Raw genomic sequence first — 20,555 nt, forward strand, 5'->3', positions numbered from 1 at the left:
TTCTTGTAGCAATTTGGATATATGATAATTGCTTTAACCACCTTTTTACACCCTTTATTTGGGGCTACACTCTTAAAAATGAACTTCACCGCATAGCACGCTCTTAGCCAACCATCATCTCGAATGATATCGTTATCTGCCCTGATTTGTTGAAAACGGGAGGCGTACGCCTCTTCTGTGACAATTAGGAACAGCATGAGTGTCACAAAAAAGGCGTACGCCTCCCGTTTTCTGCAAATCAGGGCAGATAACGATATCATTCCAGATTATGGTTGGCTAAGAGCGTGCTATGCGGTGAAGTTCATTTTTAAGAGTGTATGTTGACCTACACTCTTAAAAATGAACTTCACCGCATAGCACGCTCCTATAGCCAACCATCATCTCGAATGATATCGTTATCGGCCCTGATTTGTTGAAAACGGGAGGCGTACGCCCTTTTTGTGACAATTACGAACAGCATAAGTGTCACAAAAAAGGCGTACGCCTCCTGTTATTAACAAATCAGGGCCGGTAACGATATCATTCGAGATGATGATTGGTTAGGAGTGTGCTATGCGGTGAAGTTCATTTCTAAGAGTGTAGGTGGTAACTATAGAAGTTACCACCTTTTCACACCTTTTTTTCTTAAGAGTGTGCAATGGACGGCAAGGTGGCCTGATGGGATTCCTTCCACACTCTTAAAAATGAACTTCACCGCATAGCACGCTCCTAGCCAACCATCACCTCAGATGATATCGTTATCTGCCCTGATTTGTTGGAAACGAGGAGGCGTACGCCTTTCTTGTGACAATTATGAACATCATAAGTGTCACAAAAAAGGCGTACGCCCCCCATTTTCAACAAATCAGGGCAGATAACGATATGATTCGAGATGATGGTTGGCTAGGAGCGTGCTATGCGGTGAAGTTCATTTTTAAAAGTGCAGGGTGGCAGCGTGTTCTTTCAGCCTTACGTTAAGCCATCGACCAGTTTGTACGATTTCCCACGTGAGAGAGGGATGTCATAGATCACCTCAGTCCTGCATGCGGCATACTTAATAAGATGCTTTATGCTGCACTGGCTGGTACACTGTTAAAACAGAACTTCACCACATAGCACGCTCCTAACCAACCATCATACTGAATGATATCATTTTGTGTCATGATTTGTTCAAAACAGGGGGGAGGCGCCTATCTGGGACAAGATAATCTGTCCCAGATAGGCGCCTCCCTCCTGTTTTGAACAAATCATGACACAGAATGATATCATTCGGTATGATGGTTGGTTAGGAGCGTGCTATGTGGTGAAGTTCTGTTTTAACAGTGTAGTCCTGCCAGTGCCATTCATACCGACTTGCCCGGTTCACCACCGTTTTGCTGAACGACACCGATTCGAGTGGGAATGTGATGCTTTGAATTGCACAGTATTCATGATCGGGTGGTTTTGCCATGCAAGCGTTACGGACGCTGCTTCCTTTGAATGACTCGCTCATTAAAGCGTTTCGCGGATGCAAATGAACCCATTCGGAACAAAAGCATCGTCAGCATCATCCTCATCACCATCCTCTCATTTTCCCCCAATAGCAATGGGGTAGCATTCTGCTCAATGAGCGGAAGTCATCCCCATATCATCGTCATCATGTATTTCTCTCTCTCTCTCTCTCTCTCTCGGAACAAAAGAGGGAACAGTCTGAAGTATTGGGTGCGAGGGGGTCACGGAATTTTGTATCTAACGTGAATGCGAACTGTAATTCCGAGTGAAATCCTTGTCAACAACGTATTGTCTTTTTATTGAATTTATAGTGACATAACCACGATTTACTGCTCGCTTTGTGGTTGTCGCCCTGTAAAAATCACAGTGCATGTTGATAATCTCTCTGCACGACAGAAAATAAAAAAGTTTTAGCTTATTAAATATAGCAAACTAGTCAGCTTAAAAAATGCTGCACTGTTGCGATTGAATGCGTGTCAGTTAATTGTGAATTTTGTCTGCATTGTCACAAAACCATAGCGCTTGCTGTTTATAGCCAATTACGGGTCGGTTATTTGTCGTTCAACCCCTGTATACACGGTTTAATTTTGCATATATAGGTTTCTAAAATGTTAAACGCGGCACAGCAGGACGTGAGTGAGCAGTGACTTACACATTGTGCAGCCATTCGAATTAGACGAAGTGTACTTAAATATCGCAAGAGGGAAGACTGAAGCAGTCTTCCAAAACCGCACCGAACGTCTAGATTATAGCAGACAAGTGCTTTGATCGTTCCTAAGCGTCTCATGGGCATGCCTGCCATGAGCAAGAAAATTGTTTCTTCGCTTTCTTTCTGTCTTTTTATTCTTCATTCCTTTCACCATTGGGTGTCTTTGCCGTCTCAAGCTGCACGGATGAACCAGTCCACCAGCAGGCTCGTCGAGTGGCACAAACTGCTTATCGTGGCAAGAAAAAGTTAAAATACGCGATGTGGGAACCGGACAACGAGCAGAATATAAGGAAGAACATCGAAATAGCGAGGCTAAACGCCCGAGCTGTGCATTCCGCTTGCATGCGCCGAAGCAGGCGGGAGTCACGTGATCCTACTTTCCACGCAAAAACGACTGCAGCGCTCGTCCCTCCAGTGGTGGAGCTCGCGCGCATATTCTGCGAAACTCTTTACAAAGCTCGGGTGCACAGATCACATCACATCGCGCGTATATGGCAACATTATCGATGTATTAAAACATACAAAAGGATGTTTACGATGAAATGTGACGCCTTCTAGTGCTGTCGCATGAGTCAGCAAGTTACTTCACATCCGCACTAAAAAAAAAAGAGAGTGAGAGGGAGAAGAATCTAATATTACAAAGTCCATAACGTGGCCCTGACAGTGCAGCCCCCTGGGGTTCTTGAGAGCGTTCAGAGCGAACCCTCACGAAAAGCTAATTTAGGTCGGTGAAGCACGACGCCTATTGCAGCTAGAATTCATCTATATTTTAAGTCGGCGCAGCTGTTTAAAGGTGGCAGCTGAGAAACAGGGCCACCACCAAGGCCCTTGTCGTTTTATTTTTCGGGTATATGTTCGAAGCATTACTTCTACGGCATCACAAAGAAGGCGACAGACTTTGTACTTTGTAGTATCATATCCGAATAACGTATTCGAATATTATATCGAGTAATGTGGGTATCTGTATATTCGAATAGTGGCTTAAGCTGCGAATCGCTCGCAGTTTTCCGGCCCTCTTGACCTCAAGAAGGTATTCGGTGACTGGCCAGCAGCACATCGACATGTTTCGCACTCTGTGATGTCCTTCCGTAGGACTTTTGTTGAACAAACCTCCTTTTAGACTCCTTGGTAGCCAGGACCTCGCTACCATAACCGTACTGGAGTAGCCCAATGTAGAGTTGGGTCAACATCTCCATATTTTTCTTTTTTTGCCTACCATGTGCCAAAGCTGCACGCGCAAGCCCGAAAACGCCACAAGAATAGGTATACTGCAAGTTATGTATCTAAGTTTATTATACAGCTGTTAGCTTATAAAACTATCCTCGTGTAGACCTATTTGCTTCGTATTCGTTCCAAATGGCTGCACAGCCCTGTTACCATCGTTCATGTTGCATCGAGGAATGTGATCGATAGATTTGAACAAAGAGAAATACCAAACGACTATACGTAATGGTAGTTGTATATACTAGCTATCCGAGATTATTTTTGCGCCGCTCCGAAGTGCGACCCTGTAGCAATACGGTACCTGTAAATTGAATATAAATTTTCCGCAGGACGATGTTATAGTTAATATTAATATGTCAATGTAATGTTATAGTTAATATGTAATAATTAATAAAAACATTTTATTAATGGAGGGTTTCTAAAAGGAGAGTAGTACGAGAAGAGAGGAAAAGAAACAAGGAAAGGAAGTTAGCTAAGATGATTGCGAGTATGGAGCTACGACTTTCTCCAAGTCGTTCTATCCTACCTTGGCGTTTAAATACGTGATAGACTCCGACTCCGAGTCGAAAAAAAAAAGCCATAGAAGTGATAATATAACGGTATAGGGAGGTCGAGCTGTCTGATCACGCCTCCTGGGACTTCATAGATAAATCTTAATTTACTTGACAGTATTACACTCTTAGAAATGAACTTCGCCGCATAGCACGCTCCTAGCAAACCATAATCTCGAATGATATCGTTATCTTCCCTGATTTGTTGAAAGCGGGAGGCGTACGCCTTTCCTGTGACACTTATGCTGTTCATAATTGTCACACAAAAAAGGCGTACGCCTTCCGTTTTCAACAAATCAGGGAAGATAACGATATCATTCGAGATGATGGTTGGCTAGGAGCGTGCTATGCGGTGAAGATCATTTTTAAGAGTGTAGGTGCAGGAGGAGGAGGAACCAGAGGGAAGAATTCCATGTTAAAGGCTTCTCCCAACACAGCTAATTAACGTTATTAAAAAGTTATTAATAAATTTTTAAAATTATGTATTATTTAAATTTATTTATTTATTATTTAAAAATAAAAGTAAAAGTTATTAAAAATATTAAAAAGTTATTTAAAAATCAAGCTAATTAAAAAAGCATGAACCGTACACATGCACGTGTGGTGGTGGTGATAGAACTATTTACCGTATAGTCGGTCACGCTCAGGCGTGTAACGTCACGACTATCGTATGGGGGAATTGTGCGTCCTGGGCCGACTTCACAGGGAACTAGACCGACGTTTGTCTAAAAGCGTCTGAGGAACCGTACACGCCTTCCACCCTGCACACCATACACACAGAAGTTTTTTAAAGCGAAAGCTTTACAGGAACAACCACCCTGTAGGTCCGTCAGTGCCTTTATAGGGCCACGTGACAGTGTCGCCACCACGCGGTTGCCAGACTGTGTTTCCGGAAATTGTGTAACCACCGTGCAGTATAATAATGCAGAAAATTAAACAAATAAATAAACGGTTTCCCAAACCATTAAACGGCCTTCAATAAAAAAAAAACTTTAATGAGATTTTTAAAAAAGAGTTTCGCGAAAAACTTACCGCCAACCACGGCCCTATAAATCTAGCACATTTTAAACGCGCGTTTGGCACAACGCGCAGAGAATGCAGCCAATTTTATGCATAAATGCAAATGGCGTCCTGTGCGTAGTTTTTTTTTTTTTTCTTCTTCTTCTTTTTTCGGTTGATTTTTTTTTTCTCCCAGTTACTAAGTGATTGCTTGAGGCATTCGAGGCAAGTATAGTGAAACTTCGCCTTCCCTTAACCAGCGTGGTAACCCTTATTAGGCTCATAAATCAGGGTATATAGTACGCCTACAAGCTGGTAAAAACAGCGTTCTTTTGAAAAACAAAAACAAAATACAAACAAATCCTTTCTCTCATCTTGAAAGCTCGAAAAAAAGCCCCATTTTCGCGGCGCTCACAGTCCCAGCCACACATACGCTGTCAACCAACAATATTTCACGCTGTCCTTGTTACACCTTTCGACACAGCAGCCGATATTTCACTTCTTTCATGTGTTCTTTTTTTTTTTCTCTCTCTCTCTCTCTCTCTCCTTCATTCCCAGCCAAAAAGTGGTCAACGTAACGGTGGAAGATATCGATTCAAATCCCACTTTTTTCTTCTTCTTCTCGTTCTTCTTCTCTCACGTGACGTACCTTTAAAGTATACCACACAAATACTCTTTGTCTGCGCCCATCGCTTTCCCGTTTTCGTTTTTCTAAGTGTTTCCTCCGTCGTTTAGAAAAATACAATGCAAAATTACAAAAATACGTTGTACAAATACAGAGAATTTACTTTTTTAAAGTCATTTACAGTCACGTTTATCACCAACAGCGGGAGTGTGTACTCTGGTGTCGGACATTATATTTGCCTTCGTAATAACGTTATAATGCTCTCGGCTTGGTTTCTCGCGGTCGTATTTCGGTAAAATGGCGTCACTCCGGAAATGTTCTCATTCAGCGCCGGCGCAGCATCTTACTGTTGTTCTTTCTCTGTGCGTGTTGTGCGATAGTATTTCGAGAGGATCATTACGGCTCTCTGCTTTATTTCCACTATGACAATGAAATAACGGTTATTTGAAGAGTACCGGGCTAGTTTTTTTTTTTTTTCTTTTTTTAATTTGTGCATATCAAGTGCTGCAACGTTCATTGGATATCATTTAGAAATGAAAGTCGTTCGCGATATCAACGGAGTCGGAGTGGCTAAATGGTGAAGTACGTATATGGTTTTCACGACAAAATTATCCCTTGCATTCAAAGACTCGTCGAATTTGAAGCTTATAGTCGCAAGGTGGAAAGTACATATACGTCCTTGATGTTGAGTCACATAACAGTAGTCTCTAAATGTGCATCTCGAAAGTAGATACGAATAAGACTATAGAGCGCAATATCAGTTCACTTTACGTTTGACGCTTTGGAGCTAGGGAAAGACATGCATTACAGAAATTTTTTAGGAAATGCATCAAAGCATTTAATTGCAGTACAATACCACAACGTGTCCTATTTCACCTTTTTGAGGCCGATCCCCTTTCCTGGACGAAAATCTTGAGAATATCCCTGCCAGTGATTTATCCAGACCCCCTTACACCCCTTCCCCCAAATGCTACGTGACATCCCTAACTTTTTTACCTGTGGCACCCCCGGCAGGGGGGCCCTTGCTATTTCAGCTATAATGGCGTGTCGGAAAGGACAAGTTTAGTTGTTATGATTGGACTATGATAATGCACCCCCCCCCCTTTTTTTGGAACAACCCTGTGCTTGGGATTCTGGATCAACACCTGGACTGCAAGGGAAAGCGTAAGAGGAACAATAAGAAAAGGCACCTTCAACACTCCATCAAGATCCACACCACAAGAAGAATGTCCTTCTGTCCACTTCCTGGCATTTCCAGAAACTCGTCTGCTAGAAATTAAAAACGCGCGCACTCTGCAGCAAGTTTTACCGCAGAGGGCAGCACCAGAACGAGTTATTTTTTTCGCTCTCTATTCCATCGGTTATGTGGCGACCCTGAGCGGCGTCTGACGGCGTCTGGGAGATGCTGGCCAAAACATTATGGCCCCGTATGCATTTCATCAACGAAGAGGATATTTAGTTACTATTAGTAATGAAAACCGAACTGCACATAGAATACATCCTCACCAAGAGTTTAACAATGGAATTGTTATGAGCGCTGAGCCCTTGTGTGATAATCAGCTGTTTGAAGTGAGAATTGACAAAAAGGTAAGATCGCGACCTCGCAATTAATTTGCGTTATTTGCGCTGCAAACCACTTCAGTTCATTCCATATTTTCATGAAGCGTCGGGCAAGCTCTTTATTGCTTCGCTTACGGTACAGTTGCAAGAAAACGAACAAAAAGCCCCCCGAAACGAACCCGTATAGGAAGTTGTTTACTCATATGCTGAGATCATACTGGTGATTTGATTGTTTTTCGTTTCATTTCTTGCCTTCCTCGGCAGTTTTGATAAAAAAATTCTCGCACTATACATAAAAAAAAACAGGACAACAAAGAAATGAACGAAATGCTACAATTTGCCCGAAGCGCGTACATTCCGCCACAACTCGAAAGGTCTATGATTGCTACACGGATAGCAGTCGATAATTGTCAATGTTACTCTTCCAGATTTCGACATGGAGTGGCTCAATCGAAATTGGAGTGACAACCCTCGACCCAAGTACTCTGACGTTTCCTTCGAGTGCGACAAACCTGAGGGACAGTTCGTGGGTGATGTCCGGTATCGGGGTTCTTCAGGACGGCAAACCCCTGGTCGAAGAATATGGTGTTGACCTCGACCAACTTGGTGAAGGGGATAAAGTGGGTGTTATGAGGACATCGTCTGGGGATTTAGTTTTTTTCGTGAACGGTCATAGCCAAGGGGTGGCTGCCACCAGGATTCCTCCGCAGATATATGTTGTTGTGGACTTGTACGGAAAATGTGCGCAGGTAACAATTGTGGACAGTTCTGAATCAAGTAAGTATGTTAGTAAGTTAGAGTTTCCAGAACCCTTTCAACTAGGTTCCATATGTGTTTAAAAACTGGGAAACAATTCTACAATGCAAAGCTCATAAGTTGTCCACAGAGCTGTTCATCACCGCATGAAGGAAAGAGGTACAAAGTCGTGTGTTTTTGCGAGAGAAACTTGGCAGACGACGAGACAACTTTGGGAGTAATGAACATGCGGAACAGCTGTGTCAGAAATTTTTTAGCGTCTAATTTCAAGGTCAGACAGAAAGTTGGTTCGATTGAAGGAAAACCATAAATAGCTGTTACTACTTTGAACTTTGTAATTTCTGCACATAATCAAAAACGCACACAGACCTCCTCTCTGACTTCTTCAGAGTGATGTCTGCATGACTATTTTCTTACTTTTTGCTTGATGAGGTGATCACACCTTCAGAATTCTGTATCTACTAATATTATAAATTTACGTGAAGTTACTGAAAATTATTTTGTTCCAAATGAAAACTTCAGTCTCGGATAAAATTTCAGTTCAGTTTCGTATTCTTTGTTTTTTGCATCACCTGGGGACCCAGTAACTTGCAATATCAACTTATTTTACTGGAGGAAGGGTGCTGTTCGAAAAAGCTATCCTAGAGTTAGAAAAAAAAAAATTGAGCTATGTAAGTGCACTGCCCTGAATTGCCGCTATGTGTTCTACATCACACTGGCCTGGAAAACATGTTCAGCCTGACTTGTACTGGTATCTAACGTTTATCTACACTTTCTGTTGTGAAATGTGTATTTTAGATCTTTAAAATGGGCAGTGATGTGGGCTGCTTTGTACTACTAATCATGAATTCAGATATCTTTAAGTTGTTTGCATGGTTAAAAGCATTAAAAACCTGGGTGCTGGGTAAGACAGTTAACACAACAATAAAAGACGTAACACCGGCACTGAAACAAGGTTAAAATGCGGGCAAGTTGGTGATACATTCTAGAATCATCCCACCAAAACTTGTCATTATTTGCATGATTGATACTAATCTCTTTGTTTCCTTTGTAGGACTAATAACCGACAACATCAGCAACGGTAACGTTGGTGCGGAACGAGCTTCAACCAACTCCGCGGTGGACGATAGCCCTCTCAGGTTTCACGCACGTTGCGGGCAACTGGTCTGCCTCACAAACAATAACCGCACAGCCGAGAGGAAACGGCCCTCGGAAGAATTCAATAATGGAGTCGTCATGACGCACAGGCCTCTTAGGCAAAATGAATGGTTTGAGGTCGGGCAGCTTTCTCGCATTTTTCTGAAAGGGTTGTGAAACTATCCTCAAACCTCTCAGAGTAAAGTTGTGAGCGTATTTGTTCAACGTGCGAGCGTCAAGCTGCTGCTTTCTTGAGGTTGATGTAGCTGGCATCTGGGAGGGTTTGGGTTTCCGTTGAATGCTAGCACTGCAATGTAACTGTGGCCGTGAGCGGTATATAGACGGAGAAAGTACAGCGGGAAAGAGAGGGAGACCGGTGGTTTAGTAGGACGTCCTGGGCAGACTTCACGGGGAACTGCGACGATGGCCATCTGGGAAGTCTAAATAATGTACATAATTTATAAATAAATCAGTCATAAACAATGGCTGAGTAAGAAAGACTTCTTTTTCTGTGATTATTAGGGGTGTAGAGACACATCTTTTCAGGATCCTCAATGTCCCTGATGCACACATTGTTGCAGGATGGTTTCAGAACCCTTTAAATATGTTGGGTGTGCACTCATTTTCTAAACACACGTGTCTTTTTTACCGACAGATTCGAATTGATGAACTAATGAATAAATGGTCCGGCTCTATTGAGCTTGGTGTGACAACGCATAACCCGGATGTACTCGACTTTCCACCTACCATGACAAATATGCGATCAGGTACACCAGTAAAAAAAAGAGCTTCTTGCGCTGTTTTTGGAAATACAGCTCACAGCCATTGTGTATGTATCAGGGACCATAATGATGAGCGGCTCCGGCATCCTCACGAATGGGAAAGGTAGCCGGCGGGAGTACGGAGACTACAATCTCGACGAACTTCACGTAAGCACACACATCCGTGTCGCACGCTTTTTTGCTGGGATACTGACTGGAACAACACGATGAGAAATAGGGCACGTTATTCATATATTTCGTATTTTCAGTTTCATACATTCGAGTTGTATTCAGGAAAATTGTTGTTGTTGTTGTACGATTAAACGTGAAATCAAATCGGATCAATCTTACGCAGTTTTGTGCTCTTTTAGGAAGGGGACACGATAGGTGTAGTATGCAGGTCAAATGGCAATCTGCATTATTACATCAACGGAGTAGACCAAGGCATTGCGTCGTCAGCTCTGCCGGATGTCGTGTTTGGAGTAGTCGACCTTTATGGTATGACAGTCAAGGTAACCTTGGTCGATCACAACGAAACCCCCGACACCCAGGTTACCTCGCCGAACGACGAAAGCAAGGCCATTAAAGGTACGGCGCGGCTTTATTTAAAACGCTCTTTTTGAGGCTGCGCGACTCTTAATTCATTAATGGGAATAAACTTTTGTATTCGGTATGGCCTGAATATTGGTATTTTAAGTTTTCGTTTTGCAGATACCTCTTGTTCTGCTGCATTTGTGGAATTATGTACCATTTCTGAAGATATATAGTGATCTTAGAGAATGATAAGAGATATACTGGTCTTTACACAGAAATATGTTTCTGCAGTCTCTGCCTTCTTTATGTTACATCCTTTATTCTTTTGCTGCAGAGAAAGCTTACATGGTGCATCTTGCAAAGATTTATTGGTCTCTCCACATTATTTTCCTAAACAGCTTGTGCACAGTATATCTTACCACTTCTGGTGTAGTTTTATACGATTACGAATTTTTTCATTGAATTGAAATCCTGTTGGTGCCCGTCCCATATACAACAGTCAAATTTCGAGCCTAACACACTCTTTTTCTTTGTACTTGCATTGATGTTGGTGTTTCTGTTTACCGAGGTGAATTTTTAATCTGTCCAGATGATACTAACGATAGAGAAACAGGAAGGCTGCTGTTCCATCCAAAGTGTGGACCCCTGGCTGTGGTGACTAACGGTGGCCTTACCGCTTTAAGGCCAAGGTAATTTTTCTGTTTCTCTCTCTCTCAAGTTCCCGTCATTCGAGCTGTCCTCTCGACAACAGAGTCGGCAATGTTCCGCAAACCTCTCGTTGCAGTGCTCTGAACGGTTTCAATGATGCCGTGGTGCTAACAAACCGTGCCTTGCGTCCAAATGAGGTATTCGAGGTTGTCCTCGAGCGACTGGTTTCAAAGTGGTCAGGCTCGCTGGACATTGGAGTCACCGTTTTTCCTCCACATTCCCTGGAGTTTCCGACGACCATAACGAACATACGGTCGGGCACGTGGGTCATGACGGGCCGCACGGTCATGCACAATGGGACGGAAATCGTCAATGACTATTGCCGCAGTCTCGACTCGTTGGAAGTGAGTTCATTGGGAGTCTCTCTGTTTTCTGTGGTCTTATCAAAAAAATTAATTTTGTTTTTCTTTTGTCGTATTGAAATAATTAATTTGTTTTCCTTTGGTCGTATAGAGATAATTAATTTGTTTTTCTTTGGTCATATCGAAATAATTAATTTGTTTTTCTTTCGTCGTATCGAGATAATAAATTTCTTTTTCTTTGGCCGTATCGAAATAATTAATTTTTTTTACGTATCAAAATAATTAGTTTTTTGCCATATCGAAATAATTAATTTGTTTTTCTTTGGCTGTATCGAAATAATGAATTTGTTTTTCTTTGGCCGTATCGAAATAATTAATTTTGTTTCTCTATTAAAGATTGGGGACAGGATTGGTGTCATGAAAACAGCCGAAGGTGACTTGCACTTTTATATCAATGGGGTTGACCAGGGAGTGGCAGCACACAGTATTCCGAGCAAAGTGTACGGCGTACTGGACCTGTACGGTCGTGCGGCACAGGCTTCGATTGTCGAGTCCACTGGTGAGTGCTGTTCAGAATTAAATTTTACGTTTGACTGGTATTTAAGATAACTATTTAAAGAGATTGAAACATATAAATAATTTGTTTTGAAAAAAAAAAACGAGCTTTTGGACGGAGTTCGTCCTTCATTGGGTGCAACACTTGGTAGAGATAGTTATACTAATGTGCATCAGAGAAAGGGGACAAAGAAGGCGGTGAGGAGGAAATACAAATACAAAAGAAGGCAATGTACAGTAGGAGATCTAACAATGTTCTTTGTCTCCAGTAGGACTCCTACTGTACACTGTCTTACCAGGAAATTACACCTAACACATAAAATGTACGCGCAGGATGATAAAAAAAATGGGAAAAAATGGGAATGTTTCCCCAAGTTTTACGAGAGTCCTAAACCGTAAAATGTACCGTAGATCATCATCAAACTTCGCAGGTGTCTAACGATAGATCCCTTCTTTCCAACAGCACACGATACAAACTCTCTTCCGGTAACCCTCGCACCCGTGCCGTCTCCATCTCTGGCACTCGGTACTGTAACGACCGACCTGAGGTTCAGTGACCTGCATGGTCGCAACGCAAGAGTGTTGAACAATGGCCTCACTGCAGTCCGTCCTAATGCACACGGGGAGTTCAATTATGCCATTGTCGTGAGCAGCCGTCCTCTCGAAGAAAACGAAATATTTGAGGTCATAATCGACCAGATGGTGGATCGTTGGTCAGGGTCCATCGAGGCTGGTAAGTAACACTTCTCTCAATCAGCCGTACTTGGGATTTGCTCGTGCGACGCGGAACGCTTTGAAAAATTGTTTGAATTCAATTTCATGGCACCCCATCTGTTTCTGTACGCTGTGCCTTTAATCTGCTACTTGTCTCGAAATTGCGCTGGTACGGCATTGGCACGGCATTAGCAAGGCATTAGCGCAGCAATGCGCGTACACGAGAGAACCGCTGTTTGAAATTCATTCGTAGACACAGAACTCACGTAGCATACCCGTGATGTCTCAGGAGTGACTGCAATACCGCTCGAAGAACTGGAATTTCCTAGCACCATGACCGACATCGACCATGATACCTGGATGCTAAGGTAAGTTTCTCGTGGATTAGCTACGGTGATTACACGGTCCCGTCGATTTCCGTAGCGGCTCGTCAATCATGCGTGACGGCAACACTGTCCGCAATGGCTACAAGTGCGACTTGGATCAGCTTAGCGTTGGAAGCCGTATTGGCATGATGCGGGACTCCGAAGGATGTCTACACTACTTCATCAACGGAGAGGACCAGGGAATAGCCTGCAGAAACATTCCTCAAAGTAAGCAGACTCTTTTCATTTTTACAATGAAGCGGGGCAAGGAGCCAGACCAAACCTTTGTTTAGATTGTGTATTGAAAAAAAAAAAATTAGAGCCTGAAGCTTTAGGGTTTTACCCGATTCTTCTCTGAATTTTCACCCCGAATTGAAGGTTGCCTCTTTATGGTGAAACCTGATTTTTACCCGGCGAATTGCCCTCACTGGGATGCCTGTAGGAATGCACTTACTTGTTTGGCAGCAAATGCAGCTACATCACTGTTTGTACCAAACCACTACAGTTAGTTTGAGTAACTGAGCTCGATTTCTCTCCGAACTTAGTATAGTGGAAGTTTTTTCACCCGAATTTGCATGAATTTTGTGCACATGTTTATTTACCCAATTTTTACCCCACGAATTTTGTAAAAAATATTTCCCGAAAAATTCAGGCTCCACATATAATAGTATATGCCAACATCCATGTCATGTTCTTGCCAAGAACATTGAGTTTGTCATGGCTCAGCACACGTGGGAAAATTACAGTGCAGTGACTGCTCACCAATCCAGCAGTTCCAACACAGCCTGAGCGGAGTTTCTAAAACAGAGGGCTCACAGCTTCCTCGTGTATGTTACAGGAGTGTACGCCGTAGTTGATCTGTATGGCCAATGTGCTCAAGTCTCCATAGTGCCACAGTGTCATGCATTGCCTACACTTCCACCAGTTAACAAGGTTGCCTCACCCGAAGCCCCACGAGGGAGCATCACACCTGCCCTCGGATTATGTACGTGGCATTTCAACGTGTGCGCCACTTACGTGTTGTATATACTGTTCGCTGACGGTCAACATTTACCTGTAGCCACGAATCGCCAGTTCAGCGCTCGATGTGGCAAGCACATCGTCCTGCGGAATGGGAACATGGCTGCGTGCCGAACTGCCGGTTTCAATAACGCCCTGGTCTTCAGCGCAGCGCCGTTGGAGTTGGAAGAGTTGTTTGAGGTATGTACCACTGTCCTGTAAAGCACAGATCATGCTTTGTTAAACAGCAGAGGCACAGCTCATACCTTACTGATCTCATTATACCGAGCTCATCATCGGCTCATCAGCATCATCATCAGCTCATCATACCAAGCGCCTTAGGCTCTCGATTTTCCGCAATTCCGTGAAATGTCGGTGAAATGTCGTGGAATTCGGATTTAATCGCGGAATCCTTCGCTTTGCACAGAATTACACGAAATCCCTTAGCTTTAGGGGTGTGCGGATTAGGGGTGTTCTCGAATTCAAATCCAATACCAATATTCGGGTTTTTTCGGAGATTTGCCAAATACGAACGACACCTCCTGAAAGTGGGCTTTACCTGACGCTTCCCTGCATGAGGTGAAGCCCTGCTCTACAAAGCCGAGGGCCTTACTCATGCCTTTAGATTCAACCTCATTAGTTTCAACCATTAGTGTAACATTCCTAAACTATCACTTGACAGGAGTGCATCACCTATTGCTCTTCTGTTTCTGTGTGACATTATACAGAGGGCCTGACTTTTTAGGGTTAAACCCGTATCCGCCCGATATTTACCCCCCGAACGAAATCTGTAAAATTCGGGTTTAACCCGAATCTACCCGAAAACATCCGGGTCGCGTGGCACACTCATGAGCGTGCATTAAAATAAAGTTTGATAACATTGCTAAACATTAGTTCCATGTTAAGACAAATTTTTATTAAACAAAAAAAAATCACCCGAATACACCCGAATTCCTGACGACAGAATATGCCGTAACGGGATTTAACCCGAATACACCTGAATTTTCGAATGAAAAATATCACTCGATATTTACCCCCCGAATTTGGCCAAAAATAAAACCCGAAAAAGTCAGGCCCTAACATACATCAGTGATGTGAACGTGGCAGAACTTCACTAGAAAAACTTGTTCCACATTTCTGAATGCAGTCTTCCTTGTGTACAGGTGCAAGTGGAACAAGTGCACAGTGTATGGGCAGGGACCCTGGTGCTGGGGCTCACTTCGTTTTCCCCAGAGTCTGCCGTTGCCCTTCCACCCTCTTCGCTTCAAATTCCTTCGAGCGATACCTGGCTACTGATAGGGTCTCGAATACACAGGGGCGGGCTCCTACTGAGGGATAGCTACGGGCCTTCCTTACACAGGATAGCCGTGAGTGAAAAGCAAGGAGAAGTATTGTTAGGAGGATCACGGCACTAAGTTCTGTAAACTTTGTGTGCAGGCTGGAGAAAGAATTGGAGTGCAGCATTGCTCCGATGGGACACTTCACATTCATTTGAACGGTGAAGATCTTGGTCCCGCAGCGTTTAATCTTCCAAAGGTACAGTGTGCATTCCAAAACCTTTTGTTCGAGTGTGTGTCAGATGCTTTCTTCTTGGTTAAAGTATCCTGCCCTACCGCTTCTGGTGTACGTACGGTAACAATGAATTAATGTCACTAGCTTTCTGCGGTGGAAAATTTACTTTTCCACGAAGTGGGATTTACAGATTCGTGGTAAGAGAAAACAAGCAAAAAAAAGGTGCAGCATTCTCCCAAGCTCGCACGCTGATTCGTGCTACAGCCTTTCGTAGCTTTTAAGTGCACAAAGAAAACTCGACTCAACCCCATCAATCTCTCTCCGGGAGTTGCTGTCGTTACATTTCCGTTCGTTGCGGCACATTCAGCCGCGTAAGTGCCACCATTATCGGTGGTGTCAGGCATTGCAGTTGTGACTGATCGAGTTTAACCCACGAAAATGTTGCAGATCAATTGAAATCCTTACGTGATTTTGTAAAAAAAAAATTGAATATTCTGCGATTCTGAGCGAAACAGCAGGCTCCGCGAGACATGCCCAATTCCGCGAAGTTTCGCGGAAAGCTAGGGGTTCTAATAATGATCATTTATGCACGATGCATCATGGTGCATTTTGCTTTACGTGCATAATTCTTTTACTTTACATCAAAATCATGGAGTACTACAATTGTGTGGAATGTACAACGTACGACGATGATGTTATTAAGTGCAATGATAATGAAAAAACATTGCCTGTTGCTCTCATTATATAGGCACTGTACGCGGTCTTGGACTTGTACGGAGCTGTCGAATCTATCTCGCTGTGTAGTAGCAGTATAGTACCAGCCAGGCATTCAGCTGCATCAAACTGCTATGACACCTCAGAGGTGAGCCACCAGAACCTCTGCGAGGTCACATCGAATATATTACTTAATTAATATTAATTATTATTATTTATTATTATTAATTAATAAATAATAATAATAATTTGTTAATTAATTGCAAAACACACACACACACACAAAACTATCTTCTTTACCTCCCCAATAACATCCACGAGTTCCCTTGCAGACTGGCAACGGCACTCCAAGCAAGGAGCGCGTCAACCAAGAATTTCATGAAAGCCACGGCAGAAATGTGCAGCTCAGGGGTGGCAACCTTGTCGCCTGCAGAGTGGCTAGCTACAACCAAGGAATCGTCGTGTCGAGCAAACCACTACCACGTTGTCAGCTCTTTCAGGTGTGCACGTGTAAGCCTCGCATAATGTCCTAGCATGACATATCTCTTTCTTTCCTTCTCCGTGAAAATAGGTCAGGATAGACAGATTAAATCCGAGGTGGACTTCTTCCCTGCAAATCGGGGTAGTCCGGGAAAGTCCAGAGAAACTTCAGTTCCCTCCGACGGCCCTTGGTCTGCGGAAACTGGGCTGGACCATTTGTGGAGATTCTGTGCACCACGGTGGCACAAAGGTAGTGTACTTGCAGGCCAGCACTTAGTGGGACAGGAGGAACATCTGGAACCGTGGTTTTTGTACGCCCGTTTCAGATCAAGGGCAGTTATGGCCCGAATCTCGACAACTTGCAGCCAAGGCACACAGTTGGTGTCCTTGTGGATCTGGACAATAATCTCCATCTATTTGTCAATGGCGTCGATCAGGGTATCGCAGCCCAGGACATTCCCCCAGTTTGTTACGCCTTGGTTGACCTCTACGGCCAATGTGAACAGGTAAAAATTATTTGAGCTGATTAATGTATGTTCTCGAATATGAGGCACCCAATTTTTTAACCGCATACATGATAGCTCAAACATCCAAACAGCATCCAGTTTCAATGCACAATTCCAGCGCAATCAAACTTGATCATGCAGCATTACATGGATGTTGGTTACACACGTATTGTGTGTGAGGTAGTTAATTATAACGATGCAGCATCCCTTATAATTCAATAAATGCACACTGAGACTTGTTCGGGACCATGACTTACAGTTATCCAACTTTCATGAATTATGAATCTCGTGATGAATGAGTATTGCACAAAATCAGGTGACAGTGTTGGAGCACCACAACCAAGATAGTGGACCAGATACGGACAGCGGAGAAAAGGCAGATATTGACAATGGTATTTGAATTGTATTGACTCGATCTTGTTCTGGGGAAATATCGTTGTATCTTCACACATTGCCGTTCCCTTTCTGTTGCTAGGTGTTAAAGAAAAACAGGTGAAAAACATCCACAATGACCTGCATGCCATAAAGAACTGCGAATACCAAAATTCATGCGTAAATGTCAAGGCAATGCTTGGAATACCTGGTATGTTGAACTCAATTTTCTGAGAAATTTAGAGTAATTATACTTAAATTGTTGCAACTATTTTTTGTATCAAACTGATAGTATATCGGTTGAAGCACTTTGCTACTTAACGTCCTAACACTGAATGCCTTTCATTGTATTGAAATTCAGCAAAAACATCTGTCCTGTGTTACCACGTGAGATATATTGCCTCTCTGTTTGTTGGATGTCTTCGTTGGCGCTTTTAATACACCGCATTTATTGGTGTCTCAGTACACATCTGTGCCTTTCCTTCTAGACGGTTATTTCCTCTCTGAGCCGAACATGTGCTACTGCGAAACATGTCACAAGATTCGTGGCGATGAGCCTTACAATAAAGTGGGTGAGCCTCCCAGGGACTATGCTGTACCCTTTGGGTGGTGTAGATTTTCCTTGAGGTAAAGCACAGATATCCTTCGTTCCATCCGTGGTGCCTCAGCGTTCTCTAAAAGTATAGTTTATCTTCGTGTACAGGCCCGTTCCAAACTCGGAAAACAGCTTGGCACAGGAGAAATGGCATGTGGCGTACCACGGCATCCCTGTCAGCGCTATCAGGAAAACGCTCGACCACGGAGAGCTTTTGTCGCCAGGTAGAACAACTGTTGTACTAAATGTGATGTGTTCCAGCTATGCTGGAAATATGACACAGAAAAAAAAAAAAGTAGTCAGCCAAGTAGACATAAATGCGTGCGATTGTGCATCGCGTATTTATTTACAGATGATGTACTGCTCTGCCACGCCGTGAAGCCAACGCCAAAAAGCAGAGCCGAGAACTTAGAGTCAAAGTCAATCTGCCTGTCTCCTACTCTACGGTATGCAGGGAACAGTAGCTTCAGTCCAAAACATGTGTGAGTAATGCTGTTTTAATGAACTACAGGTTTTCCCGGCGATTTTAATCCAAGTGCCAGCTAAATTAATCCATGCCCGATAAAGTTTGCATGGCACGTGGATTAATTTAGCTGGCACTTGGATTTAAAAAAAAAAAAGGAAAACCTATAGTTAGGTACTTTCTGTTGCACTGTCAATCTATATAATTTGTCTAATATAATAATCTAATTAATTTAATAATAATAATCTAATTAATATCTGGAGAACCAAGTTCGTATTTGCAAATCAATGTGTATACCTAATTATTACGCGAGTTAATCGTGAATAGCGTTGAAGGAGACATGGTCTTCGAAATACACCTGCTTAGGTTTCTGTGCCTCTTCTGGGGTCATCTAAGATGCTGGCTTCACATGCCGAACTTACCTTCAAAGGTTGTGATGTCACTATTGATCCGCGATTGACATATACTGTCATCAGTTTGTTACCATAGACCTTCGGGTAACGGAGCATCTGTGTTTTGTTCCGGCATGCTGAGTCCCTGTCATATCAATCTCTCTATGTAAGCAAGAAGAGTTTTCACCCAGAAAGCTCCAAATCAGCAACCTAACCCACGTTCTTAGCAGAACAGCAATACAGTTGAACCTCTCAATAACGAACGTCCATTTAACGAAATCCTCCGTTTAACGAAAAATTTCCGTTGCACGAGCGCGTCCCCATAGACGCCAATGTATTTTTGAGCTCGATTTAACGAAATACGTTCGTTTAGTCACCTCTATTTAACGAAGTCCCCGGGCTCTCCTGCGCGTGTATTTACCCCTTAACCACAAAGAAAAGGAGGAGAAACTTTCCTTCTCCGTTGGTTTTACGCGAGTTTTCGTTGGTTACTTCGGTTGTCACGTGCTGGGGGCGCGAACGTGCCGACGTGTGCTTCGTCTCTGCCGGTAATCCGGTAATCGGTGCGCCGATGCTGTGCGCCGCGACGGTGCGTCGCGCCGGCGCGAGGCTCTCTTCGCACCCGTTTTCGGACAAGAAAACACGCATTGCTGACATTTTTTGCTCATGCCTCGCGAAGTCTTATCTGCTTGTGTTGATGACGACGACAGTACGTTGTGGTTTTGTGCCTTTTCATTACTTTTTTTTTGTTCGCGCCGCTAATGCTGACGGTGGTAAAATGGGCATGATGCCGCGCCGTTCAAGGTTCCATCGGCGCAGGCGTCTACGCGACATCTACCCATTTCTCGTTCTTTTCGGCGGCGTACCATTGTTCTTTCCGGACGTCATGAGTGAAAGTGAACCAAAGAAACTTCGATACGCGAGCGCGTAGGAAAAAGCAGTCGAGGTTCATCCGGAGTTACGAAGGTAATGAACACTCAGAGCGACACTGTGCACAAATTACGTGTTACCTAGCCTTATGTAATGAATAAAGCTTGATATTTTGTGCCCTTCTTACCTTAGTACCTGTTTCATGACAAATGACGTTTTGCGGAACGCGCGGCGCTGGTAGTGCGGCGGCCATCTTCGTTTAACTTGGCGTGTTCCATTTAACGAATATCTCGATTTAACGAAACAAAGAGTCAGCATTTACAAATTCGTTATATAGAGGTTCAACTGTATATACAAGACTCTCCGACTCTCTCAGCTTCTACAGTGGCTTCATTACTCTTACAGCTTCACGGATACACAAACAGGTAGGCAAGTGCAAGTGCGAGCCGCATTCCAGGTGCTCGTACGGCCCGGCTCGTACACAGTCCACCCGGCCTGCGCTTCGAGCCGAGATCCCATAGACGTCCACTTCAGCAACAGCGAGCTCGAATGGCGGGCCAAGGAACGAGGTGCCACAGTCCTTCGTGCCCTTCTACTTCGAATCGAGACATCTTGATGATAGGTTGACGGTTCTTTTGCTTCGTTTTTGTAAATAGAAAGCCTGTGATCATTGTTACCTGCA

The 20,555-nt window shown here is 43.5% G+C and overlaps 1 protein-coding gene across 2 annotated transcripts; it reads left to right on the forward strand.

Annotated features, from left to right (window-relative positions):
• Positions 1 to 6,932: 6,932 nt before the first annotated feature.
• LOC135369846 (neuralized-like protein 4) lies at positions 6,933 to 20,555 on the forward strand. Of its 2 annotated transcripts, none has more exons than XM_064603399.1 (26): positions 6,933 to 7,165; positions 7,567 to 7,915; positions 8,949 to 9,169; positions 9,687 to 9,798; positions 9,872 to 9,960; positions 10,164 to 10,380; positions 10,916 to 11,015; positions 11,111 to 11,378; positions 11,733 to 11,895; positions 12,355 to 12,624; positions 12,895 to 12,973; positions 13,029 to 13,198; positions 13,809 to 13,955; positions 14,031 to 14,170; positions 15,133 to 15,336; positions 15,407 to 15,505; positions 16,230 to 16,343; positions 16,528 to 16,695; positions 16,767 to 16,925; positions 17,002 to 17,181; positions 17,498 to 17,573; positions 17,657 to 17,764; positions 18,042 to 18,180; positions 18,257 to 18,372; positions 18,501 to 18,630; positions 20,279 to 20,555. In XM_064603399.1, exons 1-26 carry the CDS (start codon positions 6,998 to 7,000, stop codon positions 20,487 to 20,489), a joined length of 4,197 nt encoding a protein of 1,398 aa, XP_064459469.1. In that variant the 5' UTR covers positions 6,933 to 6,997; the 3' UTR covers positions 20,490 to 20,555. The 2 variants fall into 2 exon arrangements, with proteins under 2 accessions (XP_064459469.1, XP_064459470.1); XM_064603400.1 differs by having other exon boundaries at positions 13,896 to 13,955.

This window comes from Ornithodoros turicata, chromosome 10 (genome assembly GCF_037126465.1).
Source record: "Ornithodoros turicata isolate Travis chromosome 10, ASM3712646v1, whole genome shotgun sequence".
In the NCBI taxonomy this organism is placed as follows: domain Eukaryota; kingdom Metazoa; phylum Arthropoda; class Arachnida; order Ixodida; family Argasidae; genus Ornithodoros; species Ornithodoros turicata.